Raw genomic sequence first — 27,252 nt, forward strand, 5'->3', positions numbered from 1 at the left:
CCTAAGAAAATAAAACTGGTGACAGGGTTGTTGGCTAGAGAATCGAGAATATTTATCCCTAAATATGCTTGTTTTCTAATTGGAAATTAATAACGGCCATACAAGCCATTATGAGCATCCTGTGTCTCTCTGGATTGCATGGCACAACTGCTGCAACACCATACAAAATTACTTAAGCATATGCAGTCATCTCACTGAAATCAAAATACCTAATTAGGTCAAGAGAAATTCCATAGAGATATTCAAAGTAAGTATGTACATAAATGTTTTTTTTCAGACCAAGGCATACAGAAGGACCTCTAGATATCCCAGAGGAAGACCACAATTTCTACATTCCCTCCAGGGATACACAGCTGTGCTTTTGTTCTTGTAAGTGCTGCAGTGGACTCTTTGAGGAAGCTCAGCAATAAAGAGAAGCACATTCTTTTTTGCTTTTGTTTGACACGGTTACTTTGGTGACTGTGTCAACAGTAGTGAAAGAACCAAAACTGTGTTACTACCTCTGTCAATTCTTAAACAGCACTGCAGAGCCCCCTCTCTTCCCCAAATGAGGGAGAGAAATTCACACTGTAATATTAATAACTGTGGAGCCCTTTAGCCTTTAATAATTAACACACGGCTAACTGCAGCTGAATGTTCCTTTTTCTGATTCCAATTACAGTCCCATTTGGACCAGGGTCAGCTGAGGGAAACGGCTCAATCCTCTCACTGAGGGAAGCAGCAGTGTTATAACAGAGACCTAGATCTGAATGAAATTGCTCTCCTTTGGCCCACGCAGGGTTTGGAAAGAAAGGTTTGGACTCAGACAGTGGTGAAGCCAAAGGATCGGGTGTTACAGAAGAACAAAGTACTTCTGTACCCCAGTCATTCCAACGCAGGAACTTTTAACATCAGAGCCAATACGTGGAGCCTGCTGAGAAATACACTCACCTGGCCCAGGGTAAAATAAAATGTTCCTTTCAGTAGGTGACAACTGTTCATATATTTGCATTTTTCCCTAATACACTGCTGAGTAGGAGGCTTTTCCTACCTTTTTCTTTGTGGAGCAAGAGGATATGTCCATTGATACCATATGAATAAGACCGGAGACCTGGTCTAAAACCATAGCTCCCAGATTGGCTGGCCCTAGTATTTTCTGCCTGAAATAGAGTTGCTAGTGCAGCTCTAACAAGAAGTTTATCATTTAGTAAACTTACTGTGATCTTTGCAGTGTGATTTACAAGTCTTGGATAAATGTTGTTAGTGTTTTGCTGCAACATCATGATGTTTTGGCAGTATTCCTGCTACCCTAGACACTTCTGCTAGCAGACAGGCCAATTTAACAGTAACAGTTTAAATGCTTCTCAGAGTATAGTCCTACATCAAAAGGTCTGCTGTTATGCAACCAGAAGTAGAAGGGAAGGGAACTGGTAAATTCCAAGTTGTGGTTACATGGCAGCTAAAACCGAGTGATGGAGGCTGCTTTCCTGCCCCTGGTTGTGTAGTCCCTTGTGTGTATAAAGTGAGCTGTAGAGGGTTGATTCAGCTGAAAACTAACCTAACAAAAATTAGATTTTGTGGTATGGCTTCCCATCCATGTTTAGATTAGCTCAAGCTATTATAGCATTATACCCAGAATTAATCAAAAGAGGCAGTGAAAAAGACTTGGAATTGTATTGGATTATGTCTCATAGTAGGATGTTTTTAATAACTACGACTCTCTCTTAGAGTAGGTCTTAGACTTAGTATCAGTCTTTTTTAATACTTGGTGAAATGTTAATTCTCATCATCTGCAGCACAGCCATTGGTATGCTCATTTTCAGCTACCTGTTAACAATTAATAAAACTCTCAAGAAATTTTCTCAGTTTCACATTATTTTCTCACTGCTTAAACTTGAGAAGTTGTGAGGTGGAAGCATAGTAGGGCTAAGAGTGAGAAATTCTTTTGCTCAGTTATAAACGTAGGTGACAGCAGATGGGGAGTAGGGAAAGTTCCACATATACCTATGACAGTGTCAGAAGGGAGGGTAGTTGCAACGTTAGATGAAGTGGCTCAGGGGCATTTAAACAGCATATATGTCTGGGTTAGAAGTCATCTGCACAAGCTGGCCCTTGAGGGACTGGCAAGTGTCAGAAAGTGGGGTATTCAAAAGTCAGATTTAAGTCTTCAGTAGTGGCAGGAACCAGATTGAGAATTCAGAGCATGAACATGCAATGGAAATACACCCAAAACAATCTCATTGCAGAATTCTGGTCCTGAATTTACTCCTGAGTTAAGGAAGGATTAAATTCAGCATTATAAACAGAATCTTTACCTGGGTTCAGTCACAAAGTGGAATTTATCTTCCTTTGCAGGTATGAAATTTTCAGTGAAAGGTTGAAATAATGAATTTTCTCTGTATTACTTAGATTAGTTTTACTTATATATGTATATAACTTTATGTATGTTATTGCAGTGTTGATTTCTCATAGGCATTGCATCTTGTCCTAATTTGCCACTCTCTGTAGTGTTTGTTCCAGGGTCAGGCTTTACATCCTACAATGTTCTTCACCATAACATAGGTAATGAATTGTCTGCCAAGTGTCTGTGCCACATCCTGGAAGATGTAGGCCAGGAGTCGTAGAGGAGAATAGAAAAAAGGCAAATGAATACAGTTCTCATAGAGCGTAATTGCAGTATTTCAGAATCAAAATACAGTGTGTTTTGATGGTTCAGCTTTTCAGTGAGAAAACAACTTTTTCTGCAGAAATTGGCTATTGCTTGAAACTGAATTTTCCATTGGAAAACTAGTTCTGACAGGAAAAAAAGTGAATGGATCTGTGCTTGATCCTTCTCTACATTTCTTCAGTGAGAACTGCTTCAGCAGCATACACAGAGTTTCTCAGTAGCTCAGCCTAAAAACATAAATGATAAGTACAATTTAAATGACAAGTAATTTTATGTTATGGAAACATGAAAAACATTGGAATGGATGAAAATTAAGCAGCTGAGAAGGGTTAAGTTTTGAGGATAATCTGATAATTCAGAGATGACATTTTGAAATATTTTAACAAGTGTACAGACAGCAAAAAGTTTCTCATGTTTTTAATTAAAAATTCTAACAAGCTCTAGTTTGGAAATGTGAGTACTTGCATTTTTATCTAACATCAGATAGACAGGATCGCTTCACACATTTTGGACATTTTGGTAGAGGTTGTTTTTTGGTTTCTCCAAGCCTGTTCACCCATCTGTGATCTTTTCAAATACCATTAATTGTTACACCAGAGGGAAAAGAAACTTGTTTTAAAGAAAAAAGTGTGTTGTTTGACAAAGTAATAAAAGCAGAAGAAATCTGACTGTAAAAGAGCGTGTAACAGATAACTAAACTAGAAACAAGTGATCCATGGTTTCATCTGTAGGGTTGTTTGCAGTTTATGGTATGACCTTGTACTAGACAGCCGGTCACCTAAAAGGCATTTGAATGATGATTTCATGTGAAAGACATTGGACAAGGTCCTGAAGTTCTGAGTTTAGTCCTTTGTGGCTGAAACTCTGCGTATGACCACATATCGCTCGGCTTGTTCTCTGGTTATGAGACAGGGATGACAGTACTTCAGGGCAGAGGCTGGTTCCTTACTGCGTACCTCAGTCAGGTTGTGCTTTTGCTCTGTGTTTTGACCAGAAATTCCATCCCAGGCTTGGCCAGCCTTCTCATAAAACCCATCAAAGCCAATCTGATCTCATTTTAAGCTGCAATTTCTATTGCTTTACTTTCTGAAAATGCATTTTGTTGGAAAATACTCAACTAGCTATATTCTGGGTACTGCTGTGGTATTAACTGTGAACAATAATTATGAGGAGAAGATTTAAAAAAAATCTCTGCAGGTTCTGATTAGGATAAAGACTTAGATTAAACTTTCCTGGACCACTGGAAAACACTAGTTAAATTCCTCTGAGGTGCTTTGTTATGTCTGGGCTGCTCTGTTTCGTGGCCATGTAGACCCTAGAAAGGGAGTGGGTTAGCAGAAAATACAAATCAGAGGGGAAAAGTTTCCCTTTAGGAGAAATTTAAAATTAGCATGTTGGATTTAAGGTGGAGGAAAGCAGAGCTTGTTATTAACTTTGCGATCTGTGTCGCAAGATGTTCACAATGTGTTTTGCCTACATTGTCATAGCCTTTCAAAGTGCACAAGATGACTCCCATCATGGCCATGGAAAGTCAGGATACTCATCAGGAAAAATAGCCAACACAGACATTTTGAAGATAAACCATTAAGAATAATCCATGAACAACTCCCATAAAAAATGTTAGCTGCTTAGGAGATAGAGATTTAGCTTTTAATGCTGATCTTTTCTCCCTGCAGAATATTGCTCCCACCTTATCAATATTTTACAAAAGAAAGAGAAACCTTCTACAGCTGCAGAGTCAATTTGGAGGGATTAAAAATTTATCCTGTTTTGAGCAAAGCTTTCAGCAGGTGCTCGAATCCACTTAATCACAGGTGGGGAACCTGCACAGCCTCTTTATATCATGCCTAAAATATGGGGTGAAGGTCCTGGCAGTTTTTTCATGCAGGTATCTTCTGTCATATTCCAACCACAGTGGCCCAGACCCTAGTTTCTTGCAGTTGATGAGGAAACAGAGTCAAGGCTACTCTTGGAGCAGTTCAGTTACCATGGCAGGGTTACAGCAGGCTTTGTATTTGGCTCCGTATCTAGAATGGCTTTTAACATTAGCTGAAACTCGGAATTTGGGCTTTTCAGGAAATTCAGACAATCCCATGTTGATTTCACTCTGAAGTGGAAAAACCCACGTGGTTTAGAGATTTCTGTTCAAAATATCTCCCAAGAATTTTATTGAGGTGAAGGAGGAGAATAGGAAACCTCCATTTGAGACTCAGAAATCAAAATAAAACCTTAATTTCTAAAAGACCTTTAAACGTGTTTTCTTCCCATCTCTGAAGGAAACCTAATTAAAACATTTCCTTTCAAGTATTTTTCAGTGAAATTTCATTGTGATTGTAGTGTTAGATGGAACATTTTGCTTAAACAAACCAGCCTTTTTCAGGTGTAGAAACATCACCTGGGAGCTGGGGAGACTTTTCCCTTTTTTTACTTGGCCTATTTGACACAAACACAGATGGTTTGCTGATCCATATGAATGAGCAAATATACACCATTCCTAAGGGCTGAGTACTTCTAAGTTTTTTCTGCTCTCATGAGAGCAAGTTGTGGCTGACAGTGATAGACTGTGTATAGTAACCATACCATTTGTTTACAGATCTGTGTGTAATTTACACCCACTAGAACTTATTGCATTTATCAACACCAGTAATTAAAAGCACCAAAGAAACATCAGATTTTCTGACTGGGCATGGTATAAAACAGTGTGTAGTGTGCTGTGACAGTTCAGACTAGGGCAGATAGCAATTTGGGAAAAGAATATAGTCAAAGAGCTTGTTGCTCTATAGAAAACAGAATTGGAGCTTCCTGCTGCACTTGTGGAGAAATAACATTGCAGCTTGTCTTGGTCATTTTCTTTAGAACTGTCTGTGAAAACACACTGGGATTTACAGGGACACACACTTTTGATTAATCTTTTGTTGGGAAAGGTTTCTCAAGTAGACAGTGGCACAGCTGAGAAGAATCACTGTCTGGTGCAAGTAGAACAGACGGATTCTCAGGAGAATCAGGTAAAAGTCAAGAGCTCCACTTCAAAAACAGTCCTTTAGTCTAGGTCTCCCACTGCAGACATGAGCATTTTTATCACCAGGGTGTTTGAATATTGTCAAGTAGGTGTCTTACCAGCCTGATTCTGTCCTGTTATAAAACACGAACATGTTGGGAAGCTGGAAAACATGCTTCCAGTTCAATATGGAGCTCAGTGCGCCTATGGGAAAAGTAATCCCCGCTTCCCTTTCTGTCGTTCCCTTCCCCAGATGGCTGCCTGGTAGGACAAATGCTCTCCTGGACACAGGGAAGTACTAGTGGCAGGACTGCATTGTTCCACCTGCCCAAACTGCAAATGTACCCAGCCTTGTGAGGAGCAGTCCAGTGAAGGCAATAAAAACGGGGTGGGGGGTGGGGGGGGAAGGATGATTTTTGAAGGAAGAGGGATCAAGCTCTACCTCAGTGCCAGACAGGTCGCTGCATCATTTGTGGTAGGTAATACTGGAAATCTATTTCTGACTAAGCTCGAAGTAATTACTGCCAGAATGCCATCGTGGTGCTGATGAATATTTCTCCAACAGAAGAGAAACAGCATGCTGATTCTTGAACCATAGAAAGCCGTAATTGTCATTTAAAATCTGGCATGTTGTTTAAAATACTAAATTCATGATCTTTCAGAATCTTTATAATTATACATCTACACTATCACTGAATATATTTGCAAGTGTAAAAAAACAGGCATTCTTTTTTTTCTCTGACAAGGGATTAGACTTTTGATTGTTCCGTTTTTAAGATCTTCGTAAACCTAAATATCAAGGCCCAAGCAACAAATGAAATTAACAAATCCTACCTGTACAGAATGTAAAGCCCATTCTGTTTGAAAGCAATTCATTCCTCTTAGTTACCCCCCAAAATTTATAATTATGAAATTACAACACTTACTGGGAACATGTCTTTTGCACACAAATAGCACATGTTCCTGCTCCTCCTTTCACAATAAAATGACCATATTGAATAATTTTTTCCATTAAAAAAATAGGAAAAAAAACAAAGCCACAGAATATTAAAACTTCTCAGCTTGAGAGCTACCAAACTGTTATCAAGGACTCTGAGAGGGTGTGCATTTTCAGAAATACTGAAAGGATGGGGAAGAAATCAAGCTTTGACGTTAACAAGATGATAACAGCCCCTGGCTCTTGTTCGCTAACTTCCACCCCAGAATTTCAGCAGTGAGATAATCAGGTTTTCATAGACTTGTATGGGAATAGATTTGACTTGGATCAGACTCTGCTCTTTGGCCTGGCTGTTATTATGTGGAGTTTATTCACTGGAAGAGTTTTGACAAAAATAATAACCCCCTGAGTGAAGATTTCAAGAGCAGGGACTCTATGCTAGACAGGTAAATCACAGCTGCTTGAATTAGCTCTACACTCCTGTGATGTCTGAATGTAAGCAGAGCCTCTTGAAAATCCAGAGCTTTGAAAGCTTGGGAAACTGAAGGACCTATCTAGTGCTGATCTGAATGTGAGCTATTCTCCCAGTAGTGGGAAAAAGAAATCGGACATTTCTTCTACTCTAAAAAGTGTGTCATGGCTTCGTGCTTTAAAATAGTATTGCAAGCATGGAAGACGTTACCAAAATTTGAGATTTCATAAGATGATTATCACATAATTTCTTCCAGTTGCAACTGGGAACCAGTACGCACTGGTGAGAAGACCTGCAGATCTTGTTTCAGATAGTCTTCCTGATTTGATTTGTGACTGTATATAGACAACCCAGTGGTTAAATGCTAACAGTTAAAAGGAGTGTGGTCCCTCTCATTATTTTAAATGATTGAGATGCTGGTGCATATTTGCTTCTTAAAAAATGCACGTTTTTGAGAAGCTTCTTCAATGCAGCAACACTTCAGTGATGCAAAGTTAATTAATAATAACAAGACTCCTGATTCAGTGACTCTAGAGCAAGGAAATTCAAGGAATAGAACTGTTTATATCCTCTACTTTTCTATTGATGCATGTGACGTGATCTGGCAAAGAGTCGGCTTTTCTCTAGCAAACACCTGGGAGTACATTATTACATATATATTATTACTTACCCTACCATCCCCTGCAAAGCTGCAGCAGAGAAGCTCTCTCTGTAGCCTTGGCTGGGTGCATCTGCTCAGTTGGTCCTTCTTCCCACTCTGCTGGCCTGCCCTCCATTTTATTGCAAGGTCAAGTTATTACTTAGATAATACTCCTGTTTTCTGGAGTAATAGTGTTTTGGTTTTTAGTTGCCTATCACCCTAAAGATTACAAGGCTCAGTTTTCTGTAACGGCAGGCTTTGGAGTGTATGGGCAGCTGAGGCAGCTTTTGTGTCTTGGTTGTCAGGTGTATTATTTATCAATGACATCAGGAATTTATGGGCTTGGTGTCAAGACTACACAAGGAGCTCTAATTAAGAGAAACATGACAAGAATATGGCCAGGTATTCTTAACACGTGCCTGCAGACATCCATATGTGCTGGGCTGGGTGTTGGCATGTGTTTCAGTCTCCTGTGTACTAACGAATGCTGCAGCATTTTAGGCACCAGCCTACAAAGCATCCCATGTGGCAGACCCCTCCAAATTCTGAGTCATTTTTTGCCAGCATAGGAGGGGAATGTGCAGTTCTTGGAAAAATTATGTTGATGCACATTTGTAAGAAACCTCAGCCTCACTGCTGTTGATTATGGGTTTTGTGATACCTGCATCTGGGGCTCAGATTCATTCATCGCTGACACTTAGCCTTGAGAAACAATCTAGCCGTATGCCAAGGAATATCTTCAGTGTTGTTTGTGTGTTTCTTGTACAACCTGTGTTGTTTTGGCAAATAGGAAGAAGAGGAGATACTGTAATACTTTTCTTAACAGGAAATACTTTCAAAGTTCTGGTGCAGGTGGTGTGCTTTCTAGAAGGGGAATTGAGCTGAAGCGGTAGTATAGTGACATGTTTGATCACTAAGGAGAGGAGATGTAATGATTCTGGACAGCAACTGTCAGGGTTAAGAAAGTTATTTGTTCCATTGGTTTATGGCACAGAATAGTAGTATTTTATTGTCAAACAGAATTAGTTTTATATCAAGAAGAGTGATTACTTGGGTTCACTGTGTTTGAGATTAAACTTGATGATTTCATGTCCATTATTGATTTAGGCTTTACAGTCAGAGAAGTAGTGGTTTATATTTTACTTAAGGGGATTTGATCACAGTAAATGCAATCTTCAATGGTTTCTGCAAATAAATTAGTAAAGTTGCTATGCCTCTTACAGTATCTGAAGAAGAAAAGTGAAGGGGCTAGAAAAAGACCTTCTTATCTCAACAAAACCAGTCCAGAAATACCTAGAGAAGATGGCAAAAAGTGCTGCTTACCTTTTCAAGTGTGCCAGGACATGCCGACACCTGAGTATGGCATACACAAAAATAGGAACCACTCAGAAAATAATCTGTCAATGGCACATTGCAGCTCCACTCAGATGATATGTGTTTGCAAAGGGATGCAAAACTCACTGTATATCATCTCCTCTAATTTATCCTAAAATTACACCAAAGGAGAGGGGGACATCCAAGGTGCATCCAACATTAGAACAGGGTCAGTGAAGCACCAAATGTAGACGGCCTCTGTAGGAGGCAAATGCACAAAATGTGTCACTAAAAATAGCCCTTTCTGTAACATCTTAAATCAGACAGTCAGAACATGCCATGAGGACCCAACCAAGCAGTGTGGTCTGATCTGGGTCCTGCTCTGCTGCTGCCGGGAAATCTGTAGCCAAGAGAAGACAGATGGTTTGCAGCCAGCCAGGGCTCTGCTCCCTTGGGCAGTAGTGCATATCTACAGAGGGAGGGGAAAAAGCATTTCATGGAAGCCACTGTCAAAAGGAGGCCATACCAGCTTGAGAGCTCTGTATGCAGCACTCCTGAAGGGGTGAACGGTATGGGATGCTATCTGTTGTACCTTCATGGTGAGCAGTTGTGGGAGCAGAAACAAGTCCTGCCAGCTTTATTTAGACCTGTCATATTCAGACCATCATGACTCCAGGCTCTTCTGGCTTCCAAAATACCATTCTTTGTTAGAGCTGTCCTCAGACACAGATGTCTCTGCAGAGGCTGAACTAGCATTGAACTCAAAAAACTTGTGGGGCTATTGGCTAGCACTTAATCATGATGCCTTTACTCTCTTCCTCTTTCCACCCTGCTGTTGCCTCTGTGACTTTGACATTTTTCAAACACAGTAGAACAGGACCATAATGCACACCTTTAAAGGCATTTAGACCTACCCAGTACCAGTGTGCAGCGGATTTTCACCCACACACTTTCATAGCCTTGACCTAACCAGAACCACTGTGCAGCTAACCTTAAAAAAACCCCTTTCCCTGCAGACACAGTGTGAGATGTATTGAGCTCTCGCTCAGTATTGCATTCACTCCCTAGCTTCTGTGAGGTTTCTTGTCTCCATGTGTCTGTACATTGCCTGTTAGTACTAGATGGTAATTCAGGAAACAATCTTAAATTGTGTTACATTGCACAAAACTCCCTCTGTACTAAGCACTTGTTGGTTACACAGTTAATAATAGCTATCAAGATGTATAGCAGGTAATGTTGGCCAGGGCTCTTGCAGTGACATTTTCCTTTCCATAGTTTGGGTTACTCCTAGTTGTTTGTTCCTTACAGTGTGTTTGGTTCATTAGGGACACAGCAAAGCACAGTTCTCCCCTGTCTGTGACATACCTGAGTGTCAGGTGTTTACTACCTCTTTTTTTTTTTTTCTGTATTTCAGTTAGTGCCCTTTGCCTTTTGTCCCTTCACTGAAAAGTCTGAAGAATAATTTGGGTCCATCTTCTTTGTTCCTTTCCATCCAGCGCTTATGGACATTATGATTGCCCCCAAGAGACTGAGACTTCTCAAGGCTGAGCAGTGCCAGCTCTGAGACTGGCCTCACGTGTCAATTGTTGCAGTCTCTTAATCATCATAGTGGCCATTCACTGGTCCTGCTCCAGTATGTCCATGTCTTTCTTACAGGGGGCATCCAGAACTGAAAAAATTACTCCAGATTTGGTCTTCCCAGTGCTAAGTAGCTTTTCCACTCTTTGGAAAGGCATCTCTGCTCCAAAAGAGAAGGAAGAAGCAGATGCATGGTTTTGAAACTAATTGGATGCATTCATTGAGTTGGGAGTTAAAAATAAAAAGCTGTTGCCCAAAGCATTATTTTTATTATTTTTTTTACTAATTTGGGAGTTTGTTCATCGTTTTAGTTTCTCTGTTCAGTGAACTGGTTCATATTTAATGGATCGCTAAGTTATGACTACAATAGAAATGACAGAGCATGTGTTTTCTAATTTAGGTGTATGGACAAGTGCCCTCTTTTGCTGGAAAGGGAACAAAACTAATACTGCTCAATAGCAAAGTAGTTGAACCAAATGCTTCTCAGTGTAAGTGGCAAAGTGAGTGACAGGTATCTGTTGTTGTGGCTCTCATAAGCTTTTCTTGGTGTAATACTTAAGCAAAAAGCCTGCAAATTTGACTAAGTCAGTGCTGCCTGGCTGGTAGGTCAAGGTCTTAAATCATTTATGATGTTTTGGAGCATGTTACCCAGGGGCACCTGGGAACAAGCCCTGTTAGCTTTCAGGAAGATTTAGTCTTCTTCCTCCTTAAAAGATTGTTGAAGGTATTTGGGTACTGTAAGAGATGTCAAAACGTATGTAAATGCCAAAGACGATTTGAAAATCTGAGTAGCTTTTTACTGGGGCCTCAGTCTCAGCCGAGTCTGGAGACTGTTGTTAACACTGTTCAAGGAGACAAGACTCTGGTATCTGCTGTGTTTCTCCCTGCCTGTGTGCTCTTTCTGAACAGCAGAAGGGTCCATCACTGCTGCGTTTCTCGGGGCTGCTGCAGTGTAGAAACACAACTGCAATGTCTTTTGTTGGGACTTTTTTTTCCCTGACTGCAAAGACAAGTCTCTGCATAAAGTCTCTGGTAAAGACAACCTCTGCATAAAAGCAGTGTTAAAAGAGATGAAACCAGGCAGAAATAGATTCAGCTAAAAGCTTACAGTTTTAAGTAATTAGGAGATCTGGCACACTACTAACACATTTGCCCCATTCATGAAAAAAAGAAGCAAGCTGTGAATCTCTTCCTCTCTTTTCTCTTTTACAGTGTGCAGATAATGGCGTGATGCATCATTTAGAGACTGTGTGATGATGTAACTGAGAAAATGCCAACTATTCCCAGTGTCTGTACTGATGTGGCTACCTCAGTGATTCTAACCCCTATTTTTCCTTTCTTGGCAGGAAAAAAATAGAGTGCTACGTGATGTTACCTTTCATGAAAGGGATTTCCAGCAAAGATGGTAGAATATTTTCTTAACCCATGAAAATTGCCAACTGCAGAAACACTTCACATCTATGTGACCTGCAGATCCAGGGCATTTAAATGTGAGTCATACTAGCCTTTTTCCTATCTGGCTTGAATTTTTAATACAAAGAGCGTTGTTTGCTAGAGGCCAGCTCAGGTCCTAAGGGTGGGGGGACAACTTCTTTGGGGTTGGAACTAGATGATCTAATGTAAGGTCCCTTCCAACCCAAACCATTCTGTGATTCTTCTATAATAGAGACTCCTGTATCCTTGCTAAAAAAAGAGCCTGTGAACATAAACATAATTCTAAGAATGAGTCCAAATTTATGGCCAGATTGAGTGGCTCCAAGGTTTTATATGAAGTAGTTTCAAAATTTTCATGTTTCAAAATGTCAGAAAATGAAGGCAAAAGGCAGCCCCAAACACTGGTATGACTCTGGGTAGGGACATTCCATCACCTTCTGGCAAGTGAAAGGAACTAGTTACTTACAAACTGTATTACATTGGCAAAATCATACTTCCATTATTTGGATTGCCGGTACACACAGTGCTGAGTCAGATCACTAGCATTTCCTTACAGTGACCAAGTTACAATGACCAAGAGCATAACAACGTGAACTGCAGTGAAAAAAAAAAAGGTAGCACAGTCAAATAGCAGCTGAACATACAGCAAAATCCTTGCTTTGATCCGTGTTTGCCTTCAGAAATACTATGTCAAGTATTCTTATTTAAATGAAGCTTAGTTGAAAGTGGAAGCTGTTGTCTCAGGAATGCCACAGTGGCTCCTGGGTGTATGATAAACTTGTTAAGCAAAGGGCTGGCTGGTTTATACTTTGTTACTGATGTGCAAACTCCTCACCAGCACATCAGGCTCCTGCGCTTTCTGTGAAGTTTTTCTCTCCTCCTGTGTTGTCACTGTCCAGTTTCTGGTGTACTTCAAATCCACCTCTGCCCGCAGGCGCGTCCCCCTAAGGACACTCAGCTCCCTGCCACTTTGGACAGTGTCCCAGCAGTGGAGCGGTCACATGAATCTTGGAGTACATCAGCATCTTTCTCATTGAAAAGTAATCGGGAATCCCGAAATGGCTCATTACATCCCTGCTGCCATCAGGTAAGCTGCCAGCTTTTCATTTTCAATATACTTTTCTGCTGGTGGGGTCTACAGAAAGAAGTGCCGGAAGATGAACCCTTTCAAATTAGGGAATGCCCTTAGAAACTTTGGCTTTTAGAAAGCTTATCTAGAGCAACGCAGCTTTTGTAGGGCAGCAAATTAAATGGCTTAAGTTACATGCTCAGCTTCTTCTGGCATAAACCCTAAAAGCCTGAAATCTTTTGCTAGCGTGTGTTTTGGTGATGTGTGCTTTGGTGCTTTTAAACTATTTGCTAAGTTAGAGTGATGCATTAGAGATGGTTTAAAGCCAGAAAAGGACTTGAGCAACCCTCTTCTGCAGTGGGCCAGAGCTAACCGAGAGTCAACACAAGCAGCATACACAGTATGATGGCTGTTTTCAACCTCACGGTATTTGGGCAGTCTCTGATTTCTTCCAGCTCCTGCTGAGCCCTTGCCCCTTTCCTGCTTGGAAGGTTATGAGTCAAAAAGAGCACAGCACGTCTGTGTTTGCCATTTGTGCAGCCCCCTTCTCTTGTTCTGCAGGCAGGTTTAGGTAAGGTCAGGGGGCAGCAGTACCAGTGTGTCTTTCCTCTTCAGTGGCCTGAAGTGCTTACAGCAGAGTGGGTGGGATTCCAGCTGACCCCTTCTAGTCAGCAATTGATGTCAATGGAATTAACATCCTCTGGCTTTGGATAAAGTTCTTAATTTTGCTTGGTTTGTATCAATCTCTTCAGTCCTTGCTAAACTCCCCTAGAAAGAGATTCTTGTAACTGACATTCTTGTAAGCTGTCTGTAAATCAGGCTGTTGGAAGTAAGTGATTTGAATTTTTTTTTAATCTTTTTCTTTTTAAAAATCCTGCAACATTTTCACTTAAATTGGCCGATTTGGTGCTATCAGCTACATACTAGTAGTGGTGCCATATGTATGCATGTATGCTACATACATATGTAGCATAGTATTAAGTGGTATCAATGTCTTATCTACTGTCCCTGGAATTAAAAGAGATACCTATACCCAGCTTAAATAAACCAAGGGGAAACATTAACAAATGCTTAGCTATGATTAGGCAAAGAGTTATTAGTTCTGTAGTTCAATTTCCTTGCATTAGGTAGGTGGCTTTTTACATAGTTTGTCTGCTTCTCTGGGTATTGACTCTGACCTCTCACTGTATACCGGAAGAGAATTAAACTGATAATATAACATGCTCTTAATCTAGCTATTGGAAATAAAAGTAATTGTCAAAATTTATTTTTCATGGAAGAAGTAGTATTTTACCCCAAGTGAAAGGCTGATTTATAGCCTGCAGTGACATCTTTTTATGTATGTTGTAATTTTTTGAATGTTTTAATAAGTTACTAATTCCTAATGAACAGTAATGCCACCTCGTGCTTTTTCAGAGAGCAGCTTCTGTTATGGGGGGTTTAGGTTTCTGTTTGTTTATTCTTTTTAAAGAAGATACAATTAACTCAAGCTTCTGGGTTTTTAAGCACCTTCCATGATAGGTGGTGTTTGCTATGATGAGAGAATCACTGCAAAGATTACAGACCATGAACTTCAACTATAAAATAAGCTTCAGTTCAGAGGTAAGGTCTGACATAAATCCACAGTAGACAGTGTATTAATCCACACTAGATGGTGTGTTTCATCTGATATCTAGATCAGTGTGGTGTGCATAATGTATGGATCCCTTCCCAAGAAGAATTAGTATGCATTTTAATGGACTTTTTTCCATTTTAAGCTAGAACTGTCTAAAAAAGCAAAACCTAAAAAAATCCATTTTACACAGTACTAGTTTCACTGTATGAACAAAGTACATGGTAATACAGACACTCTAATGTCCACCGGCACATGTACTCAGAGAAAAGGAAGTCTGGAACAATAATCAGGAGGACTTTTTTATACATAGGATTTTTATACATAGAACAGGTTGGGTCAGGTTTTGGGCATTACAACTGCTGTGGGCTTCGGTTTGCCTGGTAGTGATACCTGGAATACCAGAGAATCCTGATCGTAGTTAAAGCCATCACGATTCCAGTGGGACCAAGAGTATCTCCTGCTCACAGCATACTGTAACTTCTGCTCTTGTGCTATTTCAGCACAGGAAATAACTCAAGGATAAGATTTCAGGGTAGATTTGGGACAGTGTAGAATTAATAGCTTCAGCTCCATGAATATCACGTACTGCAATGTGTCATGTGGCCTGCTTGGTACTGGCTGGAGGCACTACCAATTGGGTCCAGTTTGTGTGACATGAGGACATTGCCAACCTCTCAGGCTCCAGACCTGACTTGGCGATTGTCTGGTCCTGCCTCAGTCCAGCTCCTAACAAGACCAGTGGGAGTTTCAGCTGAGACAGCCTCCGGGATGTGGCCTGTTTAATTTGTGGCAAATATCACTGTGTGGGCCTTCTGCCTGCCAAATCCTGAGGGCTGACTTTTTTGGGAGGAAAAAAAGCTGTATTTGTTGGGCTGTTTTTTTCCCAGGTGAATGCAGGTAATTATTTTCCATTACATAGCACACACACAGAGGTAGTTAAAATTTACACATACAGTAGTTGTTTTGAACAGTTTGTGTGTGTGTGTGTGTGTGTGTGTGTGTGTGTGTGTGTGTAAAATATAACTGCAAAGACTGTTTTTCTGTAAAAGCTCATCATCTGATCCCTTTCATTACACCAAACAGAGTACGGCAGTGTAAGCAGATCTACTGGCATCTCTTTAATCAGATACTGTTAAGGGGAAGAGTGTCACTGTAAGGGTCAAACAGGGACCAAATATAACTGGCAGTACAGGAGTGTCCTTTATGAAAAATGTGTCTTATTTTACTGTTGTGGTGACCAAATGGAATTGGTGTGTGATGCACATTAAAGTTTAGGTACTCTGAGGCATTTCCTAAATTACAGTTTTCAATCCACTCATTTAATTGACTTTATATAAAACCACAACTCAATACTTGAGAAATGACAGTAGTGATCATTAAATCATTCAGGTGATGTTGAATGGCTCCCACTAGCACAAGAGCAGCCCATACCTTTGCAGTGAGATTGTACAGTCAGCTCTCAAACGTGGCCCAGCTGCAAGCAGACAAAAGATGGGAGTCCCCTCCTGAATGTTGGCACAGTGCTGTCTGTGGGAGGCCCAATCACTCTGGGAGGTTTTGGGAGAATTTGTGTTTCTGGTTCTGCAACCACCTCCAAAACCTTGAGCAAAAGCTAAAATCTGAGGCTCAATTTCCTATTTTGACATTAGCAAGCTCCTGTCCTACAGCCCTTGTGATGAGGTCAGCGGTCACTTAATGATTTTGAGACTGGTACTAATGGGAAGGTAAGGAAATTCAGACCCCTGAAATTTGTTACTTTTGAAAACAGGGATGCCTCTCTGCTGTTCTCTGCAAGCCAGTGGTCATTTAGTAGGTCATTTGTTCCTTACGTTTGGTGCTGGGAAGGGATCACTCGTTGCAGGAAGAGGGGGCTGGGACACCAGTTGCCAGGAAGGTTGGGGGAAATCCTTGGGCTGTGTAATCGGGTGATTTGTGTTGCTTTGAGCAAGGAGGCACAGGAGCATTCCACCTGCTGGTGATTCTGCCAACTGACTTCACACTGCAGGCACACATCTCCCTCCACCCAACCAGCAGATCACCCTGACCAGTATAAACGGTGAATGGTTTAGTCAGTGTTAAAAAACCATGACCATTATATTTATTTCTCCAGCAGAATCTGTTTCTTTCACAGGCTTTCAGTTGCTGCTTTACTGACGAGTGAAGTCTTTATTTCAGACATCTGCCTACAGAAAATAAGGATTTTTTAAGAGCACATTTAAAGATGAAAACTGAGGCTTGAATAACTTAATCAGCATACAAATTACACAGATATAAAAGTTCTCTTTCATTGTCTTAACTTACAGTTTATTTTGAACAGAATTCATTATGTTATACATCTAAGACTTATTATATTGTATAAATACCTTGGGTGTGATGTATATACATATTCAGTGTTATAGATTCAGCAGTTAATGTATGCATTTCACAATACACTGTAGTGTATTTCAATGTAGTGCACATGATTTATATTTCAGAAAAGAGCATATCCGCTATAAAAAGTTATTTCACTCATAGGGTACTCTACCTTGAAATACAGGGGTTCCATTGAATAATGGACTGTTTGTACTGTGTTGTATGGCTGTAAGATTTTCTTGTACGTTCCCCAGTATGAATTAAGAAACAGCAGCTCAAAACGTTAATCTCTGTGGTTCTACATCAAGAGGAGAAGAGGGCCCTGGTTTCCTAAGTAAGTTCTTGCTTGACTGGGGAAGAAGGTAGAGACAAGTCACATGGAGCTGGGCTGTGCGTGATGGCCAACAGAAAGAAAACTTTCTGCACAGGTGAGAATTACTGGCTTCTCTGTTCTTTTATGCCACTGCCATAAATCACTCACTCTCGTTACGAGAGGTGACGTCTGGCATCAGCTTTATTTTTAAGGTCTGCAAACTCGCCGTGTTCCATTAATCCACTCTTTGCCTGGGTGTCTCCTGGTCTGTGTGCTGACAGTGCGCGCTGTCCTTCCTCAACAGCTGGCGCACAGCATCTTCTCTAGACGTGCTGGGTTTGTTCAGCAGTAAATTACAGGTGTTGCTCTTCTGGGCACCTACTGAAGCATACTACTAATTAATCTGTCAGTGTAGTTTGGCTTTGCTCTCTCAGACAGTCCTAGTTTCCTGCATACATACATACACACACATGGCGCCTGTTGATCATATGTGGCAGCCTTTGCTTTGTACTCTCAAAAGCACAGAATCTTTTATTGATGTTAAGTGCTGTTCATTTAACAGCAAAAAGAAATATTATATATTCCATGAATAAAATACTTGATTTTAAAAGAGGAATTGAAAAAAGTTCAGGTGAATCAGAAAACTGTGGGGGTGTTTAAAATAATTTAAATTTAAATTAAATTTACTTAAAGTATGTCACAATTTTGAAATTAAAGCTATTTAATTTTTAAAGGACTGATCAGCTCCGAACCATATTTTGTATTGAATCTATTCATCTAAATTCTTTTCAATTTTATAAGAAGTAGCAAAGTGCTTAAAGCAGTGTAAGTCCAGAATAGCTCTGCTTTACTGGTGTAATTACTGAGAACAGAATTCTCACTTCTTTTGGTTTTTTGTATTGCCGTTTTCCATGTAAGAACTTGCATGTCCCAACATGTGATGTAAAAAAAAACCAAACCAAAAAAGAAAGGCTATATGAGCTGCAGTTGCAGATTTTTTTCTCCTTGTTTACAGATTCTGGTGGCTTCTAGCAATGACCATGCTGCACACAGGGCTGTCCTTCCCCCACATACTTAAGTGTGCAGCCTGAATGTACAGCCACTGGTAGGTACAAGCAGGGGTTAAGCCTCAGGTACAAGTTCAAGGACACACCCGTGTGGCAGTGGTGAGCACTCTGACTTAGCGATGATCTTCAGTCTCTCAAAGTCACAGTCCTTGAGAATTTCCTGACCACGTAAATAAAGTTGTTGGTTTCCATTGGCTGTTAATGAGTCAAAGAGCAGCTCAGCACACTGACAAAGGCATCCATTTATTGTGTGCCTCTGTGGCACTGACAAGAAGAGGTCAGCATCCGCAGGTGTACTGAGCCACAGTGCAGAAACAGGGCATGGAGTCCAGTACACTGCTGTGAGATCACAGTTCCACTGGTGAACTGATGGTATGTGCTCAGGAAAATAGCTCTGCTGTTTGCCCTCTGCAACTGCTATCAGCAAGCTGTTCCCTCTGATTTCCAGACTAAACTTATTTGTGGTTGATTTATACTCACTTACTTACTATTGTGCAGATAATACTCTTGCTTTATGCTTGGGCCACATACAAAATAACGTGATGGAAAGAGATGTTAAACTCTAAAAAGGGATTTTTATGTTGGTAGTAATAAGGTTCATAGTAGGAATTAATATTTCCTTATGAGGTCTGGATCATTTAAGGAGAAGGGAACATTTGTTAAACAACCCAAGACTTCATTTGATGCACAAGTGCTGCATCCCTTATGAAACAGAAGTATCTCTGTGCTCTATTATTTTCTCTACTTAAAATTAGATTATAACAGATGCCATCCCCTCACTATGCAGTTCAATGCCAGCAAACGTAAGTCTCTCATCACTTAGCTAAGCCTGATGTTCTCACTTTCTAGACTCACCATTAAAATTCTCATACTTTGCAGCAGTTACATTAAACCTGTTCCCAGTTATGGATTAGGCTGCAAATGCAGGATTTCCCGTGGTTAAGGTGGTCTTGTCTGTTCTAATAGCAGAACTGAATTACAAAATTCAAATCCTGTCACGAGCTAAATTATGTAAGGCAGTTGTAATTTGGATCTTGTGTTTATTGCACAGGATCCATCACAAGAACATGTGCTTTATTGTTTTTGTTGAGTATTATGTAGATTCATTTTTTTTCTAGCTGTGATTTTCAACTTATTTGAGTCATCCTTCAGTACAAAAATACACGTAATGCATATGAAATGGAGCTTTGAATCTCCAGCATATTTCCCTTGTTAAACTTCAGAACAGTCAGTCACTTTGTAATGTGCCCAGTGTGTCTTTTCTTTCCTTCTTTCCTTCTTTAATGAAGTAAAACGGTGTAAAGTTTTTAGTGTCTTTACAGTCAGAGATGTTTTAGACTAGGTCTGGACATTAACTGTTGAGCATGGACTTCTTTGTCCTGCTGAACTCTACAATTGGTGTTCTAATTAGTGCAGAGCAACACTGACTCCAGGCTTTTGCTTGCTAGGAAATATCCTTCCTATTCTCTGCATTTTGATGCCACATGTAACTTTCTTATTCTGAGGATAACGTTTATTGTCAACCCAGCTGCTGTTTCAGGAAAGCATTTTCCTTTGAAGCATGTGCTGTTTTGTTGTAGGTTACTTTTTCACAATAGCAATGACAAAAGTAAACCCAGGGTTACTCCTTGATTTTTATTTTCCAGGGTTTATTATTGTATTTACATTTCCCTGTAAGAAGATACAACCCTTTCCCAGTAAGAGTTCTAATACCTTTCTGTGTTTCAAATACTAACGACCCATATACCCATAAGAAAAGGAGAAAGATAATCGGTGATGAAAGAGGTATCTCTAGGGGCTGATGCAGATGAATAGAAAACTTAAATCATTATAAATATTACCATACTACACTTTGGTACAACCAAAAAAAAACCTCCAAAGTAAATATTTAATGTTTCCTAAGTAAGTCAAATAATATTCATAAAAAATAGGAAAAGAAATTAACCACATGGGGGGTTTTATAGCTGTAAAAAATAAGATGACTACTTGGCTGCATTGCACATAGGCAATAAAATTAGATTCATTCCGATCCCTTTTAATGTAAGCCTCATTTCAGGCTGTAAGCAAGAAATGTCTACTGTGCTTTACAAAGGACGACAACTAGAAAAATCAATGCAAACAAGTATCCCTTTCTTTTCTGATTTACCATTTATCATGAGAGATGACAAACAATGAAGTCTCCTCTGAGTCTGAGCGTAGTTGTATTAGCATTTTGCTAGTACCAGGCAGTATACAAAAACAGCCATAGTGTGTGACACCTCCAACACCTACAGGTAGCTGTTTTAGGGGCACATCCTGGTTTGTGGTGAAACAGGTTTAACTCAGCCAGCCTCTTGTACCTGCTCAGTGATATCAGGTTATCATCTCAGTAACTCCAAAGTTGGGCTGTCTTGTTCCTATTGCTGACTGGACTGACTGCTCCACCATCCATAAACAGAAGGCATAAAGGTGATTACAAACATAAGAAAGTAGTTTTACATATTGTCTTGCAGTCTTTCCATATAGTCCCTAAGTTCCTTGGAATCACCAAGATTCATATCTTGGCATACCCATTTAATATTATCATCACTGTCAAATAGAATTGAATTGGTGTAGGGGCCTCCATCCTCTGGCAGTATCGTTGTATATGAAGTGAACTTTACTCGCTTCTGCTTTGGCCCAGAAGGATTTATAGGTTCACTTTTAACTTCTTTTTCACAAAGGTACTCAGAAGATCTGAGGATATGATTATGAAGAGTCTTCTGAGAGCTCCCGTTAAGGAGAAAGTTGCTTTCTTCAAACTGCATTCCTCTGTCAATCATGGTAGTGCACTCCTCTGACGGGAGCGAAATGTCAACTGTGTTTTCCAGCAGTTCAACCTCATTTCCAAGCCAGACCCAATCATGGGAATGGGGGATATTGCCTTGCTCACTCACAGCAAACCTTTTATGCCTGTACTTCCAAGCAAATGCCACACAGTTTATCAAGAAGACCAAGATTGCTAAGCAGAAAACACACAGCAGAGCATACATGCCAATCTCCAAATCTGTTAATCCTCTTGAAGTCAATGTGAGATCACTGGGATTGTTTTCTCCTGGTATTTCTACTTGCACAGGGAAACCTGTGAAGGCGGTTGGGTTATTTTGGAGCTGGCCATCCTCCAGGGACTCCTGATCAATGGGATATACGAAAGTTGTGCTTTTGTTTGCATTGTCCTCATGACTGGACATGTCCTCGTGGTTTTTGAACCACTCTTGTACTGTCCTCTCTTGTTCAGCAGGTTTCTCTATAGAATTGATTGCATGGCTTTTAAAATCTTTATCTGTATCATCAATGTCATTAGTGCTTCCTTTTTGGTCAGAATCTTTTTGACCAAACTTCACTTTGACGTTTCCTTTCCCAACAGCCAGAATGCTCTTCCGCTTAGTCTTCTGGCATGGCTCACTGATGACCATTTCAATTTTAATCAGAGGTCCTTGCCCATCCCCTTCTGCCACCACCACAGGCCATCTGGACTGGAGGTTTTGGTGTGTAGACACTACCATCTCATCCAGTGAGGTGACGGTGATGGAGAAGTCCTTGGAGTCATAGATATCTAAAGGTGTCACTGACCCATCGCTGAACAGAATCCACGCACTGACTATGGCTTCCTACAGGGAGAAGGCAAAACATGGGGAAGTTAAGAGACAGGTAAGAGAGCACAGATCAGGCACTCGAATATTTAGGTCTGTTTGACACTGGCAAAATAATTACACAGTTTAACATTGGTTTGTAGGATTTTTGTCAAAAAGAAAACATCTGCTTTGCTCCTCATTTTCTTCTTACAGATTTGTGTTCTCTGGACCGCTTACTCGGGCATTTCTCTCATTTTCAGGAACTACCAAAGACAGCCATCTAAATGTAATAAAAGGTGATGACAAATATGTAGGTTCTTTTGAATGCCAGAGCCTCGTGGTGAAAATAATCCAAATAATGAATATTTCCAAAGTCCTGGTTAATTGATTTTATAAAGGACTTACAATAGGGAATTTCTGTAGTACTGCAGTTCTAATGCCAGTTTTAATACAACATGCAGAGCTGTTATGTGTTGGAATGCTGTATTCTGAATTTTCTGTCATCACTTTCAAATACAGATTACACAAAATACACAAAAGTGATTATAGCCTTTTCTGGGAACTAAGAAACACTTGCAAAAATACCATGTTTAAAAGGATGTTTTGACCAGAGCAAGTCTTCTTACTGCAGATTGCTAGTGTTAAAAAGATAGTTACACTTTCTGTAGTGATCTAGAGTCTCAATTCTATGATAAATACAATGAAAAAGATAAAAAAAAATAATTCTAGATACTATTTTGGATCATACCTGTTTCAGAGTATGAAGAATATCATATGCAGAGGTGGTAGAAACGATAGCTCTCTTGCTTCCTTTGCTGATTTGTAAGGAGATGGACAAGCCTGAGACTAGTTGTACGCCTAGATCTATAATGGTTACACGGTCATCTAGAACGATCACTGTCTTCTCTGCCAGGATGGAATCGGAAAGAGGTGACAGAACCTGGAAAGACAAAGCAAATATCTTGCCTGAAACAGCAACTAACTGCTTTAAAGTAACATTAGACTGTGATCGGCCCAGTACTTTGTATTAATCTTGGGGTTGTCACATCCATGTATAAGCTATAATCGATGTTCCCCCCAGGACTTTACACTTATTTGCTGCTAAATTACTTTAGTTACAAAAATAATTTAATAAAATAACCAGTCATTTCAAAATTGCAACTTCACCTCCACTATGGAGTATAGATTAAATGGATTTGGTTTAGAGAAGTCATTTTTGTTGGGGGTATAAAGCTCCCTGTGAATGCAGTTTAGCATGAGGCATAGTGTAAGACACTGATTAACGCTGAAACCCAGTAAGGGAATAAGTAAGTGTACAAAGCCTGGCCGATTGATAGGAACTTGGCCTGATGCCTTTGTAGGGACAGAGGACCTGAATTAAATGAAAGAGGACTTTGAAAATCCCACTGGGTGCCCATCTGCATTTTTCAAAGCCAACATTGTCCTATCAGTTTGTTCTAAGACCTTGTGTCTAACATGCTTAGAAAGAGACGGTCGTCTTTCTGCTGATGCCAGAAACAGCTGATTCGAGCCCCAAATATTTGAGATGTGATTTGGCTAAACATGAGAAATCCCAGTGCAGCTCCCTGCATCGGAGCTTGCTGCCTGCTGCTCTCTTGTAGTCACTGGAGTGAAAGATGCTTTTTAAGGGCAGAAATCCCTTGACCTCTCTGTGATGTTTGTTTTAGGCTGAAAGGAGCTGAGCTCTAGAAGTACCTGTTCCTTTGTGCTGACTATAAAGGAAACCTAGTGTGACTGGAACATTATGGATGTTTGCAGTTAAGAAGAGCACCAGTGCTTGTATTCCTGTAGTTTGACTAAAAAATGTATGAAGTTAGACAGAGAGACAGGCAGTGATGATCATGAGCACTGAAAGATTTCTGAAGATTATTTTTGTGTCCATTTTGTGAACATAATGGGACTAATTTTTCAAATACATTTAAGCAGATGAAGATGCATGTACGTCTTTGGTAAAACTCCCCAGCAGTTAAGTTCACAAGGTCCCACTTAAAAGGAGCTGGGTATGTGCAGCATGGAACCCGCTTCACTGTTCAGAAAATCTCACTGTGTTGCTTGTCACATTAATGTGGATAAATTCCATCAGGATTCACCTACACGTATTTTACAGAAGTTATGAAAATCCGCTCAAACTTCCTTTTATGTTCTTACCAGCTTATTACTTTTTTTTCCTGAAAACAATTAGTTTTCTGTGTGCACCCAGAACTCCCTCTGTGGAATCTACAGATACATCATGGGCTGTACCTGAACCGTGGTGATGCCGTGCTCACGACCAACCAGAACTCGGCCATCTTGAAGTTTAGCAATCCTGGGTTCTTCCACCTTCATGAAATCAGCCACAAGGTCAGTGATGTCAAACTGCCACTCGGAGCCCAGCATATAGGTCAAGTGGCCTCCAAACTCAGAGGATTCAGCTACAAACTGTGTGAGGACTCGCACCATGGCATGCTGATACTGGAGGGTACAACCTTTCCCTTTTTTCTCATCATCCTCTTCATCCTCACTGTCACGGGTAGGCCTGTAAATAGATCCAGGTTTGTTATCTGCATCGCCATGATCTCCCTACAACACTACAGTGCTTCAGTTGCACAGTATTTTCCGTTAGATTAATGTTATCATCTGCTGCTGTGTGAAAAATAGGAAACCAGATTTTGGATGGGTAGGTTACTACATCTGGGTGGGATGCTTCTACAGCTTTTCTGTGCTGTACAGTTTAAAAGCTACTGCCACTTCTGTTAATTAATTCCTTGTTTGAGTGGGACCTTCCAGCAACCTGAAAATACGTTTGCTATGGCTGACATTTCAATGGCACCACTGCTTGTTCACCCTGTCTGCAAGTGGCAGCCAAATCCTGCACAGGGCTTTCCTTAGAACGTGAAGTGTTTATGAGAGGGCAGTTTGGGAACAAAGCTCAGTGGGGATGGGAGAAGATGTTTTAGCATCCTTTCTCCACCTTTGCCCGTAACCTTTGTGTCACCTTCTTCCTCTCAAAATTCTTGTAACACATTCAGGATTCCCTGCTTTAAGTAATGCCACCACACCTTATCCCACATGTGTAGCTCATAGGTTCATTAAGCCTTCTGCATTTGAGAAATACACTATTTCACCTTCAATCTTACACAGTTTGTGCAAGTGTCAGTATATTTAGTCAGGTAATGACCACAAGGGGCTTCCACTCAAGACATGAGTTACTTAGATTACACCATGCAGAGCGCTGAGGCTACCACTCACCCCACAGAAACAGCAGCAGCATTAGACACTTTAATGTTTCCTAACTACCAGTCCCGCTCTGCAAAATACAACCCATGACAACCTAACAGCTTCCCATAAACCTTCTATACGGCAGCTCAGTGATTTGTACCTGACAGCTGTGCTGTCACACCTCACAGAGCTTTGTCTGGTTTAAAACCCCATTTCCCATCAATTCTTTTACTGTGTGTTACTGTTTATTCCTTGGGACAAACACATGGATTCTCTTACCTCTGTCAAGTCAGGTATTAAGCACTAGGTGGTTACACTTTCACTCATTATGCCCCATGCTGTGGAATTCACTGCTCAGAAATAATTTGCCTTCTTCCTTATTTATTGAGCCTGAAGCCACCTCTATAGCAAGGGTGAGAAACTCAGGGTAAGCCTCTTATTTTTCACAGTATTTTGGGGAAGTAGTTTTGTGTTTATTGCATCCCTTTATCTTCTCCTTTGAAATACTAGCTATGAAAAACTATTATAAAACAGAATTGCTTGTGTTATAAATTGCTTTATGAGGAAGCTGGCAAACAGTCAGCTGAAAACATATCTAAGAAAAGCCCTTGTTCTCTTCAAAATGATCGAAAGTGCTGGTGTTACAGAATCTAATACACTGGAAATACATTTTCAATGCACCACCTGGTAGCTGAATATATATATTTGGTAGAGCCTTTTTGGTTCTGTGTGTGCAGAACAGTCTCCATCATTAGTCACTGAATGAAACGTCAGTGAGTAACACTGAATTATTAAGAAAAAAAAAACAGGATCCTAAACCAGGATTTATTTACACAAATTTATCTTGCAGAATTGGACTTCCTGGGTGGTTCAGGAAACTTCAGTTGTTCTCTCCTTCCCCATGCACGGGTCAGGCTGGACTATGAACTGAACCAGCCAGGCAGCAAAGCAGACGAAGGGAATATTCAAGAAGGGAGTATTCATAGAGCTTACGTGGCCCACGGCTGCTTAGATTGCTTTTGGCTTGTAATGCTTACAAAGAGTTTATGTACTCCTTGATGTTCCCACTTCTGACTCCTGTATTCTGACCCTCTTCAGCCCATAACCCAGCTCTGATAACCACAGACTTTTTGAAAACCAGCTTTAGCGCCGAGGTTTGTGGACTTAACCTTCTTAGTAATAGAGACAGTAACATTAGTACCTGTGCAGAGCTGGAGAAAAATGCACAGAAGCTGTTCAGGTAAGGAGTACTTACAGGATTTGTGTTCAAGAGGAAATATACTCAAAGCAACTTCAAGGGAAAGAACGGGGCAGACCCAGTCCCATGCAGCTCAAAAATTTGGGTTGTGGGAAGAATGACCAGAGGTGAGGAGTGTTGCATAAAGGCTTCTGCCTGTCTTAGCAGGCTGGAGACTGGGCAGCCACTACTACCAACCACAAAAAGATGACTCAGGACCAACTCTTTCCTTGTGTTACCTCTAACAAACAAAGGTAAGGGCTCAGTTTCATTACAGAAACATTTATAAGTGTGTGTATCTGTACAGTTCTCCTTAGAAATATGCGGGTTTGATTGCATGTAACTGTGGAACAGCAGAAAAGCATCCCTAAAGCATGGAATGGGCAAGGCGCTTTCTTACACCAGTGCAAAGTGAAGAGAGAGGTTTGCATTTTCAGTACAAGCTTTGCAAGTCTGCATCACCAGGTACCAACTCCAGTTCTTGCCTTAGTTAAACAAATGATACCGATTTCTAGTTCAAAGCCACAAATCCCGATTCAGTAATCATAGCACTTTAGTGCTTTGTCTCCATGGGCACAACAAAATGTTTTGAGATCCACTGAACTGCATAATTCCCTTTTGAGTCTTAAACTTGTTACAGTGGTTTCAGTAGGCTTAAAATCCTTCATTAAAGCAGTGAGCTTGCTTTCTTTTTAGGAGATGTCCTCATGAATATAAGCTCTTGCTGCATACTGTGCTTCCCCCTGCCTTGGTCATCTCTAAGGTTA

At 40.5% G+C, this 27,252-nt stretch overlaps 1 protein-coding gene and 1 long non-coding RNA gene across 6 annotated transcripts in view; one reads left to right on the forward strand and one right to left on the reverse strand.

Moving 5' to 3' along the window:
- LOC134170300 (uncharacterized) overlaps positions 1 to 19,431 on the forward strand; it is a 237,689-nt gene extending 218,258 nt beyond the window's left edge. Inside the window, exons 1-6 of one of the 2 annotated variants that reach the window (XR_009967219.1) lie at positions 4,102 to 4,461; positions 11,933 to 12,076; positions 12,955 to 13,107; positions 14,596 to 14,691; positions 18,385 to 18,686; positions 18,719 to 19,431. This is a non-coding gene — a long non-coding RNA (uncharacterized LOC134170300). Of the gene's footprint in view, positions 1 to 4,101; positions 4,462 to 11,932; positions 12,077 to 12,954; positions 13,108 to 14,595; positions 14,692 to 18,362; positions 18,687 to 18,718 lie in introns of those variants that run through there. The other variant, XR_009967220.1, reaches the window with a different exon arrangement.
- A 621-nt stretch (positions 19,432 to 20,052) lies between these two features.
- Positions 20,053 to 27,252, reverse strand: part of LOC134170298 (transmembrane protein 132B-like) — a 233,874-nt gene continuing 226,674 nt past the window's right edge. For all 4 annotated transcript variants that reach the window (XM_062631617.1, XM_062631620.1, XM_062631619.1 and 1 more), the window contains 3 exons: positions 24,292 to 24,565; positions 22,778 to 22,969; positions 20,053 to 22,065 (listed from right to left, as the gene is read on the reverse strand). In XM_062631617.1, the coding sequence (XP_062487601.1) occupies positions 20,911 to 22,065; positions 22,778 to 22,969; positions 24,292 to 24,565 (1,621 nt within the window). In that variant the 3' untranslated portion in view covers positions 20,053 to 20,910. The remainder of the gene's footprint in view (positions 22,066 to 22,777; positions 22,970 to 24,291; positions 24,566 to 27,252) is intronic.

The sequence above is a fragment of the Pezoporus occidentalis genome, unplaced genomic scaffold (genome assembly GCF_034315485.1).
Source record: "Pezoporus occidentalis ecotype Australia unplaced genomic scaffold, CSIRO_AGI_Poc_V1 ctg37, whole genome shotgun sequence".
Taxonomy (NCBI): Eukaryota; Metazoa; Chordata; class Aves; order Psittaciformes; family Psittacidae; genus Pezoporus; species Pezoporus occidentalis.